The 15,991-nt window shown below is 37.4% G+C and overlaps 1 protein-coding gene across 1 annotated transcript in view; it reads left to right on the top strand.

Annotated features, from left to right (window-relative positions):
* spz3 (Spaetzle domain-containing protein 3) overlaps window positions 1-15,991 on the top strand; it is a 42,986-nt gene that overhangs the window by 25,526 nt on the left and 1,469 nt on the right. The window contains exons 3-6 of the mRNA XM_028186535.2: window positions 6,465-6,580; window positions 13,881-14,005; window positions 14,620-14,826; window positions 15,529-15,654. Of these exons, the coding sequence (XP_028042336.2) occupies window positions 6,465-6,580; window positions 13,881-14,005; window positions 14,620-14,826; window positions 15,529-15,654 (574 nt within the window). The remainder of the gene's footprint in view (window positions 1-6,464; window positions 6,581-13,880; window positions 14,006-14,619; window positions 14,827-15,528; window positions 15,655-15,991) is intronic.

Below are 15,991 nucleotides of genomic sequence, written 5' to 3'. Positions count from 1 at the left end.
AGATATGGTATCCGCTAAAATCGAAGAAGGAGACTCTTTCGTTCCGGGAAAATTCCGGTAGTTGTTTTCTCAGTTTTTGAACTATGTGACGTCATAAAAGAGTCCCAATTGGTAGGGGTTGAAATATTTTAGTAGGTTCTGACTCCCGACAGTATCGATAGGCTTTTTTTGAACACGTGACGGTATTATGTTGGTTCATCGGCGACCAAAGTACAAAGTATAACCACATCAACAGATTGTATCAAATAATTATAATAAAAGTTGAATTCAGCCGTATAAATTGTTTTATTATATGCAAAAATAATTGCCTCTCTTTTTTTATTGCTTAGGTTTGTGGACGAACTCACGCCCCACCTGGTGTTAAGTGGTTATCGGAGCCCATAGACATATAGAACGTAAATGCCACCACCCACCTTGAGATATGAGTTCTAAGGTCTCAGTATAGTTACAACGGCTGCCTCACCCTTCAAACAGAAACGCATTGCTGCTTCACGGCAAAAATAGGCAGGGTGGTGGTACCTACCCGTGCGGACTCTCAAGAGGTCCTACCACCAGTAATTACGCAAATTATAATTTTGCAGATTTGATTTTTATTACACGATGTTATTCCTTCACCGTGGAAGTCAATCGTGAACATTTGTTAAGTACCTATTTCATTACAAAAATTGGATTTAAGACATTAACCCCTCCCGTGAAATAGGTCAATGTGCCGTCACGCATTTACATATTAAATGACACATTTCAATTTAAATATTTTTCGTCACTTCCGAATTGGTTACAAAATATTAAGAGAGTTCCGTCCGAGTCATTCCGTTGATTTTTATTGTTATAATAAATAAAAGGTTTATTAAGAAAATAATACTATGTGTTTTGTACAGCCAGTTCTGATTCGTTTTGATTAATACAAAAAATATCATAGCATTTCAGAAAAAAAAAAAATTAGAGGGAAAAAGTACTTTAGATTAAATTAGAAGTAGATGCCTTGTAACTTGTGTACTTTATAAAAACCTCTAAAGATCTGTGAAGCTCGGAGCGGCTTAGGAATGGGTCCAATACAAAATGTGTGGATAGAGCGCTTACCAGTACGCCTCGATATTCTATTGTTCAGGATAAGCGTCCTGTAGTATATCAAACAACGCTTAGATTTTAAAAACAACATGACTAAAAGTTTTTGTATTAAACAATTGACCCATATACGGTTTTGGTTTGCGAGACATTACGTAATTAATTACAAAAACACCTAATGTCGTAAGCACATGTAAATGTGTCTTTCTCATCTTCCGGTCTAGACTAAAAGTCGGAATTAATGTTGCGTAATATTTAATACAACATTGGTTTGTGGTGTATTGAAATTTGACGAGATTTATTTAAAGATCCAATTTTTTTTTTTTGGAAGTTAAGAATATGATGAAAATCAACAAGTACAACCTTATCTTTTTTCTATTCATTCATTTCCATTACAGCTTTTAAACTGTGGATTACACGACTAATTATCTTATTTTTCTAGAATATCATCATCGCATCGCATTATGGTTACTTTATTTTTAACTTTAACATTGATCATGCTCTTTCGTTACATACTGTGTTAATACAATCGTATTTTTTTTCCTAGCTAGTCGCTAGTAGCCTAATCTAGCTACGCCCGGACGGGTAAGTGACCTCACGGGCTCAGCCTGAGAGAATTTGTTAACATTAGCCCTAGCAAGAACAATGTTTTGCAGAATCTACCACCGGATCGGAATCGCGACCCACAGAGAATATCCCACAAGAAACTAAGTGGGCTATGTCTATGAGTCGAACCTAAGTCGCTCGTCGAACTCTTCGTCGAACTACGACGTGTTCGACGAGGAGATGTCCGGTTATTTTATTAACTTTATACAACATTAAAACACTTTTTACTGATGGTAGGATCTCTTGTGAGTCCGCACGGGTAGGTACCACCAACGTGCCCATTTTTGCCGTGAAGCAGTAATGCGTTTTGGTTTGAAGGGTGAGGCAACTATACTGAGACCTTAGAACTTATATCTCGAGAGGGGTGGCGGATTTGTAGATGACTATGGGCACCGGTAACCACTTAACGCCAGGTGGGCTGCGAGCTCGTCCAAACATCTAAGCAATAAATAAAATTAAAAAAACGCACGACAAGCATAAGTTATAATATTATGAAGTATATATAATACCGTGTTTATATTTATATCAGGATTTCATTTCCGTTCGGAATTCGATCGTCGGGTATACTCGCTCGTGTTTCGTATGTATGTATTTCCGAAAGCATTTAAATATGTAACTATTTGTAGTTCTCGTGGTGAATTCTAGATATTTTCCTTGAGAAAAAAAAAATGATGTGGTTATAAGAGAGACCATTTCATACGTCTTTTATTTAAAAATGGGCTCACGGGACAGAATAGGATTTTTAATCATTACTCCAACTTTACGTATGCATCAAAAACATGAACATTAGACCGAGTGTCTGTAATGCGAATTTATTTAAATCAAGGATTAATATACGTGACTACTAAAAGAACACGTATTTAGATTTAAATTTTAATGAGCGCGATGAGTAAATATTAAATAAATTGAGTCATTAGCAGAAACGAGGTCGGCGTTCGGCTGTGATCATAAAATCTTTAAAGGCTTCGTCAAACAGAACGCGTACTTAGCGCTGCGTTTTAACGTCGCGCTCTTTAGGTACATGTCACACAAATTGACTAGACGAGTCCAATGCTCCTTGACGCAACGTAACGCCAAATCATAGTGCCTTTCGATAGCAGTGTGAAAATTTAAAAGTATTAAGATGTCGAGTAATTCAGATTTTCGGGCATTATCCAGTATTTTAATACACATTCACTCGGACGCTAAAATAAAATTTGTAAAAACATTACAACGCCTGACGTCAAAGCGTCCTAACGCCGCGACAGAGCGTTCTGTTTGACGAAGCGTTTATTCGACGATTCGAATGATTCGTCTAATTCTAAAACATGTCTGCTTTTCGGAAATGTGAAGGATCATGGTATCTTATCGTGCAGCCTCATACTATGATCTAATAATAAAATGCACTGTACAATCACAGGTACGATTTTAAAGACCACGTTATGCTCTTTTATGTGTTCTTTGAATAGTATCAATCGTTCAATGCTTGCTCTATCAAAAATAAAACGTGTTAAGGTATACTTAGAATGCTTCAGAGGCAAAGGGGTTATTGAACCGCATTGCCACTTGCGATGACCACTTGCGATGAAAAATGGATTATACGGTAATCATGCTGGTTAAACCTTGGTTCAACAGCTAACCTATGGCCTTAGGCAATGCGACTAACAAAAACTCACAGTGGCGCCAATATGTTTGTATGATTTCACAAAATCCAAATGCTCACTTAAACTAATTCCGCGTATGGTATGAGAGGCCATTGAAATGAATTAAAAAGATTCTAAAATGGTTAGCTCTTATTTGCCACTGGGATCCTCTGATCGTGAAGATGAAGCGCCAATAAAACAAAATGCCAGACCTCAATGCTATGTTTCTGTGTAAATAAATAATTTTGTAAAATTTTGAGGGTAGCTAACACAATAAACAAATGTTTACATACCCTTACACTTCCGTGGCCGCAAAAACTGAAGAGTTCAAAAAGTCGGAAATAATAAAAAGAATATAATTATTAGGTATATTATTATGACTATATGTTAATTCCAGAGGTATTTTCTTCCACGTCAATAAAACTGATGTGAACTGGTGTTTTTTTTTTGACACTTAGTGCATGCCATGGCATAGCTTTCCCTTAACGAGACTTAAGAGGTGGTATTCAAAATTCCAATGTCCACGGTGGCGATAACCACTTTTCATTAGGCGAATCCCAGCTCCTTTCCCAACTAACTAACTAGAAAAAAAGTGATTAAACAGTTATTCGTAAAATTGGTAGCCAATTGCGAATTTTGCTATGCAAATTAAATAACAAGATCTTGCTCTAAACACTTTAATGTTTCAGGCTAAATTACTGACATGGCATTAAATTTAAATTCACGACTTAACCCAAAAAGATTTTAATCATAGTTATTATGTCAATGTCAGTTCACAGCTGCAAATAGTGCGTTGAACTTACCCCTACCGTTTGTTTGTCGATTTTATTTCCAACTTCCATATCATAACAACAAAGTAATTTTAGCATAATGCTACCATAAAATCTATAACAAATCTAATTGCTATGGAATGCTACGTACAAAGCTCATTTGTATTTTTTAAATAGTTTTAAAACAAAATGCAAATATTTGCGAAATTAGTTTAAAATATGTGATGCAGTTGAATCTTTTTTTTTTATTGCTTAGATGGGTGGACGAGCTCACAGCCCACCTGAAGTTAAGTGGTTACTGGAACCCATAGACATCCACAACGTAAATGCGCCACCCACCTTGAGATATAAGTTCTAAGGTCTCAAGTAAGTTACAACGGCTGCCCCACCCTTCAAACCGAAACGCATTACTGCTTCACGGCAGAAATAGGCAGGGTGGTGGTACCCACCCGCGCGGACTCACAAGAGGTCCTACCACCAGTAGTTACGCAAATTAGAATTTTTGCGGGTTTGATTTTTATTACACGATGTTATTCCTTCACCGTGGAAATCTATCGTGAACATTTGTTGAGTACCTATTTCATTAGAAAAATTGGTACCCGCCTGAGATTCGAACACCGGTGCATCGCTCAACACGAATGCACCGGACGTCTTATCCCTTAAGCCACGACGACTTCAAATAAAAACGAAGAGAAAAACGTAGATAATTTCTAAACTTTTTATTTGAATATAGCATTATTTTTTATTTAAATTCTAAATACCATTTTTTTTAAATATTACGGAATCTTTGACGGCAACTAGCAGTAACGATGTATCGATTGGCTCGCCGTCTCCGCCATTATATCTTGACTTTTGAGTCTGAGTCGGAATAGGAATTTGTTCTATTCCGATGCAACCGGACCAACATTTCCTAGTAGGAACGACACTAGGTATCGACTGGAGAATTTTCGAAGCTTAAAACATTGTATTGTGACACCTGGAAAGATAAGCACGATTATTTGATGCAAAAATAAACTCGAAAGCTAATAAACAAATGGTAGGGCCGTAACTTGCGTGGGTATGTCGCAGAATATAAAAAAGGTTTCACCTATCAGCTTGGGAGACAAGCGATTTCGCAATCGGCTTCTTAAGGGTGACGCATTGTGTTTCGAGTTGAACGTATTGCGTAACGTTATGTAGGTGAGATAAAGGTAACAGACTCGTTGATAATACTGCAGCGTTCTCACTGCGGAGTGCAAAAATATTCAAATCAGAAAGCCGACGTGCGTTTCTTGAATCACTTACGTTTTCATTATTAGTTTCGACAAACAGACTGACGTGCTCAAGACTGACGTTTGGTTAACTATAGATAAATGAAAGTAAAAAAGACTCTCTGTTTGCTTAGTGCGAGCTTTTTTTAAACGTTCTCGATAGCGTAAAAGTTAACTCAAATTTGTATGCAGTTGGAACGTTTGCATAGGTTTGCCGCTAGGGGCGCTATTGCAACTGCATACCAATTTAACTTTTACGCTATGGAGTACGTTAAAAAACTCACACAAACCACACTGTTGGGTCGAATCCTTAGTTACACCGGAATAGCCGCCTTCACGCCTTTAGAACGACAAGAAGGATCACACTGCCGTAGAAAGGATATGAACATTCGTGATTATTGACAACCTTTACTAAAGAACAGAACTAAGGGCAGTTGTTTTTTTCTTGTATTAGTCGTAGTCTAGAATGGCGGGCAAGATCATAATTAATCTGTTGTTATGATACTGCCAACTGACAAAACAACGTCATTGCCTCTGTCGAGGAGCCTCGAGAGGCTATTCTGGTTTCTCAAAGACTGATGGGCGAGTTCACGAGACTAAGCCTGAAAGAATGTGTTAGCATCTGCCCTAGTAATAGCAGTGCTGAATCTACCACTCAATCGAAATCACGACTCACTGAGAGCATCTGACGTGAAACTCAATGAGTTTGAGGAGGACGTATTTTATTGTAAAACAAAGAGAAGACTGAGGTGTACTATCTATCACGAGAATGTAATACCAGTCGGCCTGAAGAGTTGGAGTCATATGATTGCTAGCCAGTCAAATCTCTCTCTCGGGTTAAATGTTTTCAGTTTTTTTTTATTGCTTAGATGGACGGACGAGCTCACAGCCCACCTAGTGTTAAGTGGCTACTGAAGCTCATAGACATCTTTATAGTAAATGCCGCCACCCACCCTGAGATATAAGTTCTAAGGTCTCAACTATAGTTACAACGGCTGCCCCACCCTTCAAACCGAAACGCATTACTGCTTCACGGCAGAAATAGGCAGGGCGGTGGTACCTACCCGTGCGGACTCACAAGAGGTCCTGCTACCAGTAAAAAACCACTTACCAGAAATTCGGTGGCAATAAAATTATATTTTCTATTTCAGGTCAACCTGCTGTGACGCCGCTGCAAGGTCCGATACTTCTACGAAACGGATCAGTGCCGGTTGTTCCCCTAACCTCCTATAAGACAGTCAACAATGGATCCTTCTACCAAATACCGGTGAGATTATATTCATATCATTAATCGATAGGACCGGCCGCACTGGACATCAGTTGGAGGACAGTAGACAGGCTGAGATAATGATGATGATGATGAATCGATAGGAACGGGGACGCAAAACTGTATAGGCCTGCGTCTGGCTTCGTATTGTTATGCCATTGGTAGATCAGCCGATGCTATTTATTAATTCTGATAACAGCTTACAACGTAGTGAGTCGTGTGAAATCTTCGTGACTTACATTAGCCCACTGAGTTTCTCGCCTGATCTTCTAAGTGGGCCAGGTTTCCGATCTAGTGGTAGATTCTGCGAAGCACGGCTCTGACTAGCCCGGTGACGCTGACATGGTCTCTCTAGACCATCAGCTTAGGCAGAAAAAAAAAAAGGAAAAAAAGTGACTTCAAAGATAAGAGACCCGGTGCATTCGTATCAAACGATTTGACTGTACCGGTGTTCGAATCCCGCAGGCAGATATTCCTTTTTTTAATGAAATACCTACTAAACATATTATTGTTATGTAAGCTGAAAATGTCTTCCATTATATACTCTACACATACATACAAATGATTAGCTTATATGTACGAGTAGATATAAATGAGCCCGTAGTTAAGTATAGTTATAAAATAATTTTCAGTAATATAGAAAACAAATAACGATACGGTTTCATGCAAAACAAGTCTAACCCTAAATACCTATAATTAAGCTAATAACTAATCACTGATATAAATTAAATTCAATGTGGTAGTTTTTATGACAAAGGGAAGATCTTCCGCCAAGTGGGTGATATTGCTCAGTAGATCGACGGTCCAAATGTTGTTATTCGGAAATCGCATACATATGTATGTACATGCAAGCTTATCTTGAAAATGTCGTAAGCGAAATTCAGGCATCTGTCAAATATCTTGCGTTATATAATGGCGACCGCCACATTCAAAATTGATATACTAGGTAGACACTATTAGATTACGAAACAGAATTGTTTTTTATGCTCTATATATTGTTGATGGGCACTAATTCACTGCCCACCTGGTGCTTAAGTCGTTATCGGAAACCATAGACATAAAAATGTGAATACGACCACTCACTTGTGTGACATATAGCCTCTCTCCGATCAAATTCGAGAGCAGTGTTACTTTGCGGCAAAAACAGGGTAAAATGGTTAATAATTTTTATCTATTAATTTGTTTATGTAATCCTATTTTTCGCGAGCAATAGTTAAATACAGAAACAAAACAAACGTAACTTTATTTCGCAAATTCATATACCGGCAAAATCAAAGTATTTATTGCTCGGCTATTTTAATATTAAATCAAGATTTTTCCTAATTAAAACACCAGGTGTGCATTCGTATTCAAATGTATTTATTTATATATTTTTTTAAAACATTCTGACCCCGAGTCGTTTGTGTCAAATGTACATTTGAATTACAACTTCCTGATGCGATCGATGCTAAGCCGATTACTATGAAATCAAATGTCATTAATTCTACGAAATGTCAAATATGGATAAAGGACCAAACAGGTCAGCAAGTCGGTTTAGGAATTCACAAAACTTAAGTGCTGTTGCCACTTTAAAATAATGCGTAGGCTCGAGATTTACCAAAATGAACAAAGCCTGTGTTCAATTTAACTTGATTTACTAGTAAGGCTGTGGACGAAACAAATAGGTTAAGTAAGAATATATTTTAATATTTTCAAATTTAGAATGCTCATATAACCAACAAAAATATATTATTTCTTAAGTCATAGTATTCATTGTAGGTAGAACGCCGTGATTATAATAATATTATCTTTGATTGCAAGTAAAGTAGTGTTGATGAATTACACAACGTAGCCAGCGCCGCGATCAAAGCGTATTTATGACATTCTGTACAAATCATCGACAAATAAGCGTTTACGATTTTTTGTTTATACGTCGCGACTTTGACAATTTCATTCGCTTGCGAAATTGATTACTTCATCATAATTATCCCACATTTTACTTCAAACTGGAATATCATTAAATTTACATAAAACACCTCAAAAAATATCAGCATTGTCTACGAGAAGAAATATTTTTCTTTCAAGTTCCATATTTCGCGACACCGCGTTTTTCCTTATGGCCACTCTAAGTATGATAGTCTACCATTTTAGGTATGTTTAACTCAAAGCCACCAATCAAAACGAATCAACATAAAAGTTTCGAATATAAAAATCGGAGTGTAAAACTTCCCACAACCGGTCTCAAAAACATTGAAAACAGTATAGACATTTTTGTTTAATAATTTCAAATAACCAACTTTAAATGTGATGATTCTTAATTTTGTCAACTGTTAAAACGTACAACGATAATGGCCGTATAATTCGCACTACATTTCCGACAGCTAGTATTATCATAGAATCGAAGCCTGATTAGCATTGCGACAGCGTAGGCCCGCAGGAAACGCCCGATCAAACTTAACTGACTCACACGCGTAGGCCAGATGATTCTGAACGTGATCGAATTTTAAGATTCTCGCTGTCACTGCGCCTTATAATTCTAACTGCCGTGAAGTCTCCGAACATTCACCTCGATTGTTAGGTAAATGCACACGTAGGTTTAGAATTTTAATATTATTAAAATTTCTCTTTCACATGAAGTTGGACGTTCGTGACGCTGTTTAGTTATTCCATTATGAGCGTATTGTGGGAACCGGGAATTGCAATGCATTATAATTTTTTATTCTGTGTGCATAAACATTTTCGATAGGATTCTCGATCATTAATTGTGAAATTGCTGTAAAAAGGTTACAAAACGATCTACTAATATCGCGGTACAAACAAATTGTCAAAAAAATAAATAAATAAACAGTGACACTGCAGTGTACACGTGGAGATTACGAGTTCGGCTAAAGCTAAGTTCTCAACTCAGAAAATGTCACGTTTTACGACTACGTGGAGTGAATCGACGCATAATTTGTAACAGACGGTCGATACAGAGCATTCGCGGTTTCGCCCACTGCATTCGAAGTAACCAATTAGCCGCAGAACGACTGGTTTCTACGCAGATTCATTAAAATTCGTGGTTGCTGTCAGGACTGAAGCGCGATCTTTTAACTTGTCAACAATTTATATTAACCAATAATAATTTTAGGAACTTTGAGATACAGTTTCGTAAAATCAAATATTTACATAATCGGATAGTCAAAATAGCGTTTCATTATGTACGTCTTAGAGGGGAACTAATTGTGTTTACGGATAAGATGTATTTATTGTACAATCCTTCCTGCCTATTTCGATCGCGAAGCAATCATGCATAACGGTTTGAAGGGTTTAATACTGAGACTTAGAACTCTCGTCTCGAGGTTTTTTTTTCTACCTACCACCAGTAATTTAATTTTCCCACTCCATTTTAATTTTACACCTTGTTGCCGATTGCTCCTAAGTGCATCTCGATATTTTAGAACCTAATTCGAGCAAGCCAATGATTTATTGAAAATATAATTCTGCAGATTTTGTAGGTACAAACTGTGCTGAGCTTTTAAAGATCTCAGTTCATAAACGCATTTGCAATACTTATAAATTTCGCAGTTGCTAAGTGTGGAACCTAAAACGTGTGAATTGATAATGGTTGTTTGCGTGTATGCTAATATGTATTACAAGACAAGACGAGGTTTGTTGGTATTTGGAATCTGATCCTCTTATTGCGAAAAGGAAAGAGAGCATCGCATCGCATGAATTTCGGTCAAACCATGAACACGTTATGTAAATATGTAAAATGATTCTTAACGATTCACTTATCGGTTCGTACGCTTGCCAATAAATAAGTGAGCGAAAACCGCAAATATACGTGATCGCGTCTATTGATGTTGTAACATTAATGTTGCCAAGGAACTAATAATTGTAATTTAAATCAATTATTTATATAACATTTATCTACATTACAAATATTAGTAATAAACAAATTAAGGATACGTCTACTGTTGGCAATAAGTCTGTTATTGTAATTATAATACATAAAACGATCTGCGCGTCGAGCAGTATTGGTTGATGTCACCAATGACGAGAACTTCAGCCTGGCCTACGATAATACCGCCGTCTGGTATGCTGATTCAACCATCATTGTTCCGACAGTCGTGTCCGTGAAAGGTTTGATAGCGAAAGATTTCAACCAACACCTCAGAAACTTTCGTTATCCATCTGGGATATGTGTGTTGTACAGAAAGTAGCTATCCTTGATAGGTCGCGTATTGTGAGGAGGCTTTTCACCCTGGATCCCTAACCACTGGTGGCTTGTGTAGTAGACACCGCCACCGGCAGCAATCTATTTTTTTATAAGTTTTTGAAAAATAATATTTTCAATCCATATTTAAATATATGTATATTTGATTAATAAGATTTTAATAAATATAGTAATATTAATGGCAATAAAGTAATGTTTGTTGATAATTTAATTGGTTTTAGAGGTTTAGAGGTAGAGGGGGAAGAGGTCGACCGAAGAAGACATGGATGGAGTGTGTGAATGACGATATGAGAGAGAGAGGAGTGTTGAGATAACAGCTGATAGAAGAGAATGAAAGAGAAAAATTAGCTATGCCAACCCCACCTAGTAGGATAAGGTGGAGAAAAAGAAAAGAAGAATTTAATTGGTTTTGTCCTTACGATCGTTAACGCGAAAAAATATCTTAACTGACCCAGATGGGGTAAGAGATCGATAAAACGACTTAATAAAATAAATCAATTATCATCAGAATCGCAATAAGCCTTCAGCAATTTCAAGTTACTCACTGGAATTGTTATTGCAAATCGAGAATTGAAATGTGCATAATATCAAATATCATATTATCAACATCGAAGTTCATAAATCACATTATCAAGATACGGCGCCAGGAGTCAACTGCGGACGCCTTCACGCTTCTCAATTATATTTTTTTGTCGACAAAAATATGTAAATATGTTTCGTTTCATGCAAGGTTATTGACACAGTTGCCTCTAAAATATACTGTATGGCTTTTGTATTGCTAAATAACAAGCGCTTGCTAAATTATTAATGACCCGATCCAGTTTTCCGTTTGGCATTGCGTAACGTAAATCCTCTTTTAATTCACTTGAAATACACTTACGAGCTAACAACGTTTAAATATTTTAGCGGTAGGCAGCGGCTTGGCTCTGCCCCTGGCATTGCTGAAGTCCATGGGCAACGGTAACCACTCACCATCAGGTGGGCCGTATGCTCGTCTGCCTACAAGGGCAATAAAAAAAAAATGATAAAGCGTTCCCTCCACCTTAAGATTCTATATTCAAAACGAGTATATGTTTTGTAGTGTATGCCATTATGAATCGCAATTGTCGTTTTGCGTTTCCCTCAGCTATATGAGCAAAGATTTTATTTATTTTTATCTATGCAAGGCCTAAGGCTTTAAATACGAATTACATTATAATAAATGTGTATACTGAAAAAGTTTGTCCCTCACAGCGGTTATCCAGCTAATATAAAATCGTCGTGCGTCAGAGTTGCGTTAAGTGTTTTTTTTTTCTCTCATTTCGGTAGTCAATTGTTTTTGTTTTGTGAACATTCAGTTAATTAGCGCACCTTTGAGAAGCAGGACGTGTTAATTAAGCAAATTGTTTGGCGGACATGGATTTGTTCTGGTTTAACGTGAGTGGATTAATAATAGTTAATTTCGGTTTTTGTCGGATATATTGTTTGGATTGAGTCGCTTCAGTGTAAGTATGTATAGGTTACATACATGATAAGATTACATTTAATATAATAAAAAAAAAAACTTTGCAAAAACTTTATTGAAAATTGCCTAGTCTATACTATAATAATATTATAAAGAGGAAAGATTTGTTTGTTTGTTTGTTTTGAATAGGCTCCGAAACTACTGGACTGATTTGAAAAATTCTTTTTCCATTAAAAGCCGACATTGTCCCTGATGAACATAGGCTACTTTTTTTTATTTATTTTTTTTGGTTTCATGTGTGTTTTAATGTTTCCGAAGCGAAGCGAGGGCGGGTCGCTAGTATATTATACAGTTACAACAAAATTTTAAAAAGTAGATCTTCGAAAGCTTTTTATTTGGAGAATATTTGTTCTTATGCTGAACATAACTGAAAGTCTTGATGTAAAATATCTAGTTAAAATAGTCGGTACTATTTTAAGCACAGTCTTTAGTTTCTAGTAGTGTACCTTGTTGAATATAGAGAAGCCACGAAGCCACAAGGTTGCACTACAGTTTAAAAAAATTTGCACAGAATATATAGTATTAAAATTAACCCACTTTTTTTAAACTTCTCACTTAACATAATGAGAGATCTTAATCAAAACCCGTTTATTGTCGATCCAACTCAATAACCGTGTAAGTTAATTACTTGTTAGTTTAGCTGTGTACATCTATTGTTTCATTGTGCATTGTCAGAAAGGTACTTCCTTTTGGTTCGTCATCATCACGTTAACATCACGTAACTGTAACAAATTGTGCCGGTGTTTTATGTCTTCCTATACTCATGACTATGAAGCCCCGGATCCAATACGTAATCAAACCCGCAAAATTATAATTAGCGTAATTACTGGTGGTAGGACCTCTTGTGAGTCCGCACGGGTAGGTACCACCGCCCTGCCTATTTCTGCCGTGAAGCAGTAATGCGTTTTGGTTTGAAGGGTGGGGCAGCCGCTGTAACTACACTGAGACCTTAGAACTTGTATCTCAAGGTGGGTGGCGGGTTAACGTTGTAGATGTCTATGGGCTCCAGTAACCACTTAACACCAGGTGGACTGTGAGCTCGTCCACCCATCTAAGCAATAAAAAAAATAAAAAATAAGGATTTTGAATAAATGTCATGATATAAACTAAAACGGAATGCATTTATTACGTTAATCTCTCAGAAAACGCAAAAGGAGAGGTTATGTTTTTGTTAGCATCAAATTATGAAAATTGAATTTCAGATTTTCTACACCACAATACAACAGGGGATTTCCAAACTGCCGTATGATTAGTGTAGGAAAAAACGTGTTGGACTGTTTTTAATAATTTATTAAGTGTTCTAGAGTTCCTTTTCATTTTACAGGTTTTATAGTTTTCAAACGTTATTTATATTATACCTAAAATGAAATTAAATGAACCAAAAATAGCATTTGTAATCCTTTCATTCTTTAAGAAAAATTTAACGTAAAGTTCTTTGGTTAAACCGCATTGGTTATTTCGAAATAGTTAAAACATAATATCTATATGAAAAACAAATTCTGACCAGCCACAGTATTTTTTTTTGACAGAGACTTTAGGCTAGGGAGGTGGGAGTGAAAATCTTGAGTATGAACTAAATCGTTATAACCTCTTTCCAGATTTTATGGACAGCACTATCTTTAGCTCTCGGATACGAGCTCCAGGGTCAAATAATCAGAGGTGTGCCGTGCGTTAAGAGAAACTACCAGTTGTATTGCCCAACGGCTGGAAACTCATATCCTTTGTAAGTTGAAGCAACGAATTTTCGTTTGTGTAATTTCATTTATTTAATAATGAATTATACTATACCGCAACATACCTTGCTGTATCTTTATCTTTTCAGAATTTCTTTAGATAATACGGTTGTCGGGAAGTGATCGCTTTTAGGTATAAGACCTATCCTATTATAACAATATCTGCTTGTTGATTGTTTTTTAAATGTTTTGGTGTGTAATAAAGTATATTCTCTCGCTCTCGCTCTCGCTTTCTCTCTCTCTCTCTCTCTCTCTCTCTCTCGCTCTCTCTCTCTCTCATGAAACTTTAACCAACGTTATCCACAATTTGCCAGTCCGAGCTCATTCATCATTTTACTGGTGGTAAAGACCTTTTGTGAGTCCGCGCGGGTAGGTACCACCACCCTGCCTATTTTTGCCGTGAAGCAGTAATGTGTTTCGGTTTGAAGGGTGGGGCAGCCGTTGTAATTATACTTGAGAACTTATATCTCAAGGTGGGTGGCGCATTAACGTTGTAGATGTCTATGGGCTCCAGTAACCACTTAACAACATATGGGCTGTGAGATCGTCAACCCATCTAGGCAATAAAGAAAAAAAATCCATTAACTACGATTTCGTATTACAGGGAACAAATCGAAACCTTCATAGACGAGAACAAAGCGTTGATAAAACGGATGTACGGTTCGTTTTCGACGCCGCCCGGCAGCCGAGTGAAGAGAGCACCCGGAGTTCCGGATATGCATGACGCATCTGGGGATTCGTACTTCCGTCACGCCAGACAGGCCTCGAACACACAATTGCCTGACGCGCAGGCCGTCAACAGTACCGGCAGGTGCGACTTATTGATTGATAGATTGGAACACATTCCACGAGTATTTTTGAAATTTTGAATTTTGAATTTTGAATTTTATAAGTCGTCGTGGCCTAAAGGATAAGACGTCCGGTGCATTCGTATCCAACGATGCAACGGTGTTCGAATCTCGCAGGCGGGTACCAATTTTTCTAATGGAATACGTACTTAACAAATGTTCACGATTGACTTCCACGGGGAAGGAATAACATCGTGTAGTAAAATTCGAACCCGCCAAATTATAATTTGCATAATTACTGGTGGTAGGATCTGTTGTGAGTCCGCACGGGTAGGTACCACCACTCCGCCTATTTCTGTCGTGAAGCAGTAATGCGTTTCGGTTTGAAGGGCGGGGCAGCCATTGTAACTATACTGATACCTTAGAACTTATAGTGGTATATCTCAAGGTGGGTGGCGCATTAACGTTGTAGATGTCTATGGGCTCTAGTCACCACTTAACAGGTGGGTTGTGAGATCGTCCACCCATCTAAGCAATAAAAATAAAAAATATTTTCGACAGCCGCTTGGCTCTGCCCCTGGAATTGCTGACGACCATGAGCGACGGTAACCTCTTACCATCAGGCGGGCCGTATGCTCGTCTGCCTAAAAAATATAATTTAACGAACTATTGTTTAACTTCTGTGTGTAACAAACAAATCCTTAAAGTAACTGACTTAATTTCAGGGTGGATGCGTGCGAGAGCAAAACGGAAATCATGACACCATACTGGGCCCTCAACTCGGCAAGGAAACTCCGTGCTATTGTGAACACTATGCACTTTGAACAGGCCATACATCAGGAAACTTGCAGGTGATTATGAATTAGATAAAATTTCCTTTAGGAATCCAAAACAAAAATCAGCTCACAAACAGAAGGAATACCTATACCCACATTGGTTGATAGATTTTACAAAGAAACGGTCTCTGACCAGAAGTCGAACTGTTTTAATTTCATAGACGGATGAACAAAATCACAGTCCATCTGGTGCTATTATCGGAACTAGTTGACCCCATAATGGAAATGCAGTCACAAGCTATGAGACACGAAGCCTAAGTCTTAATTGTTTAATATAACGGCTATCTTCAGAAATACGCAGAATAGTGGCCTGTAGGGGGGTTTATAGTAGTACACTCCATCGCAGGTTGTA

Source organism: Bombyx mandarina, chromosome 03 (assembly GCF_030267445.1).
Source record: "Bombyx mandarina strain Sakado chromosome 03, ASM3026744v2".
NCBI lineage: Eukaryota > Metazoa > Arthropoda > Insecta > Lepidoptera > Bombycidae > Bombyx > Bombyx mandarina.
Note: the sequence above shows the minus strand (reverse complement) of the source record. Positions and strands in the feature narration are given on the sequence as shown.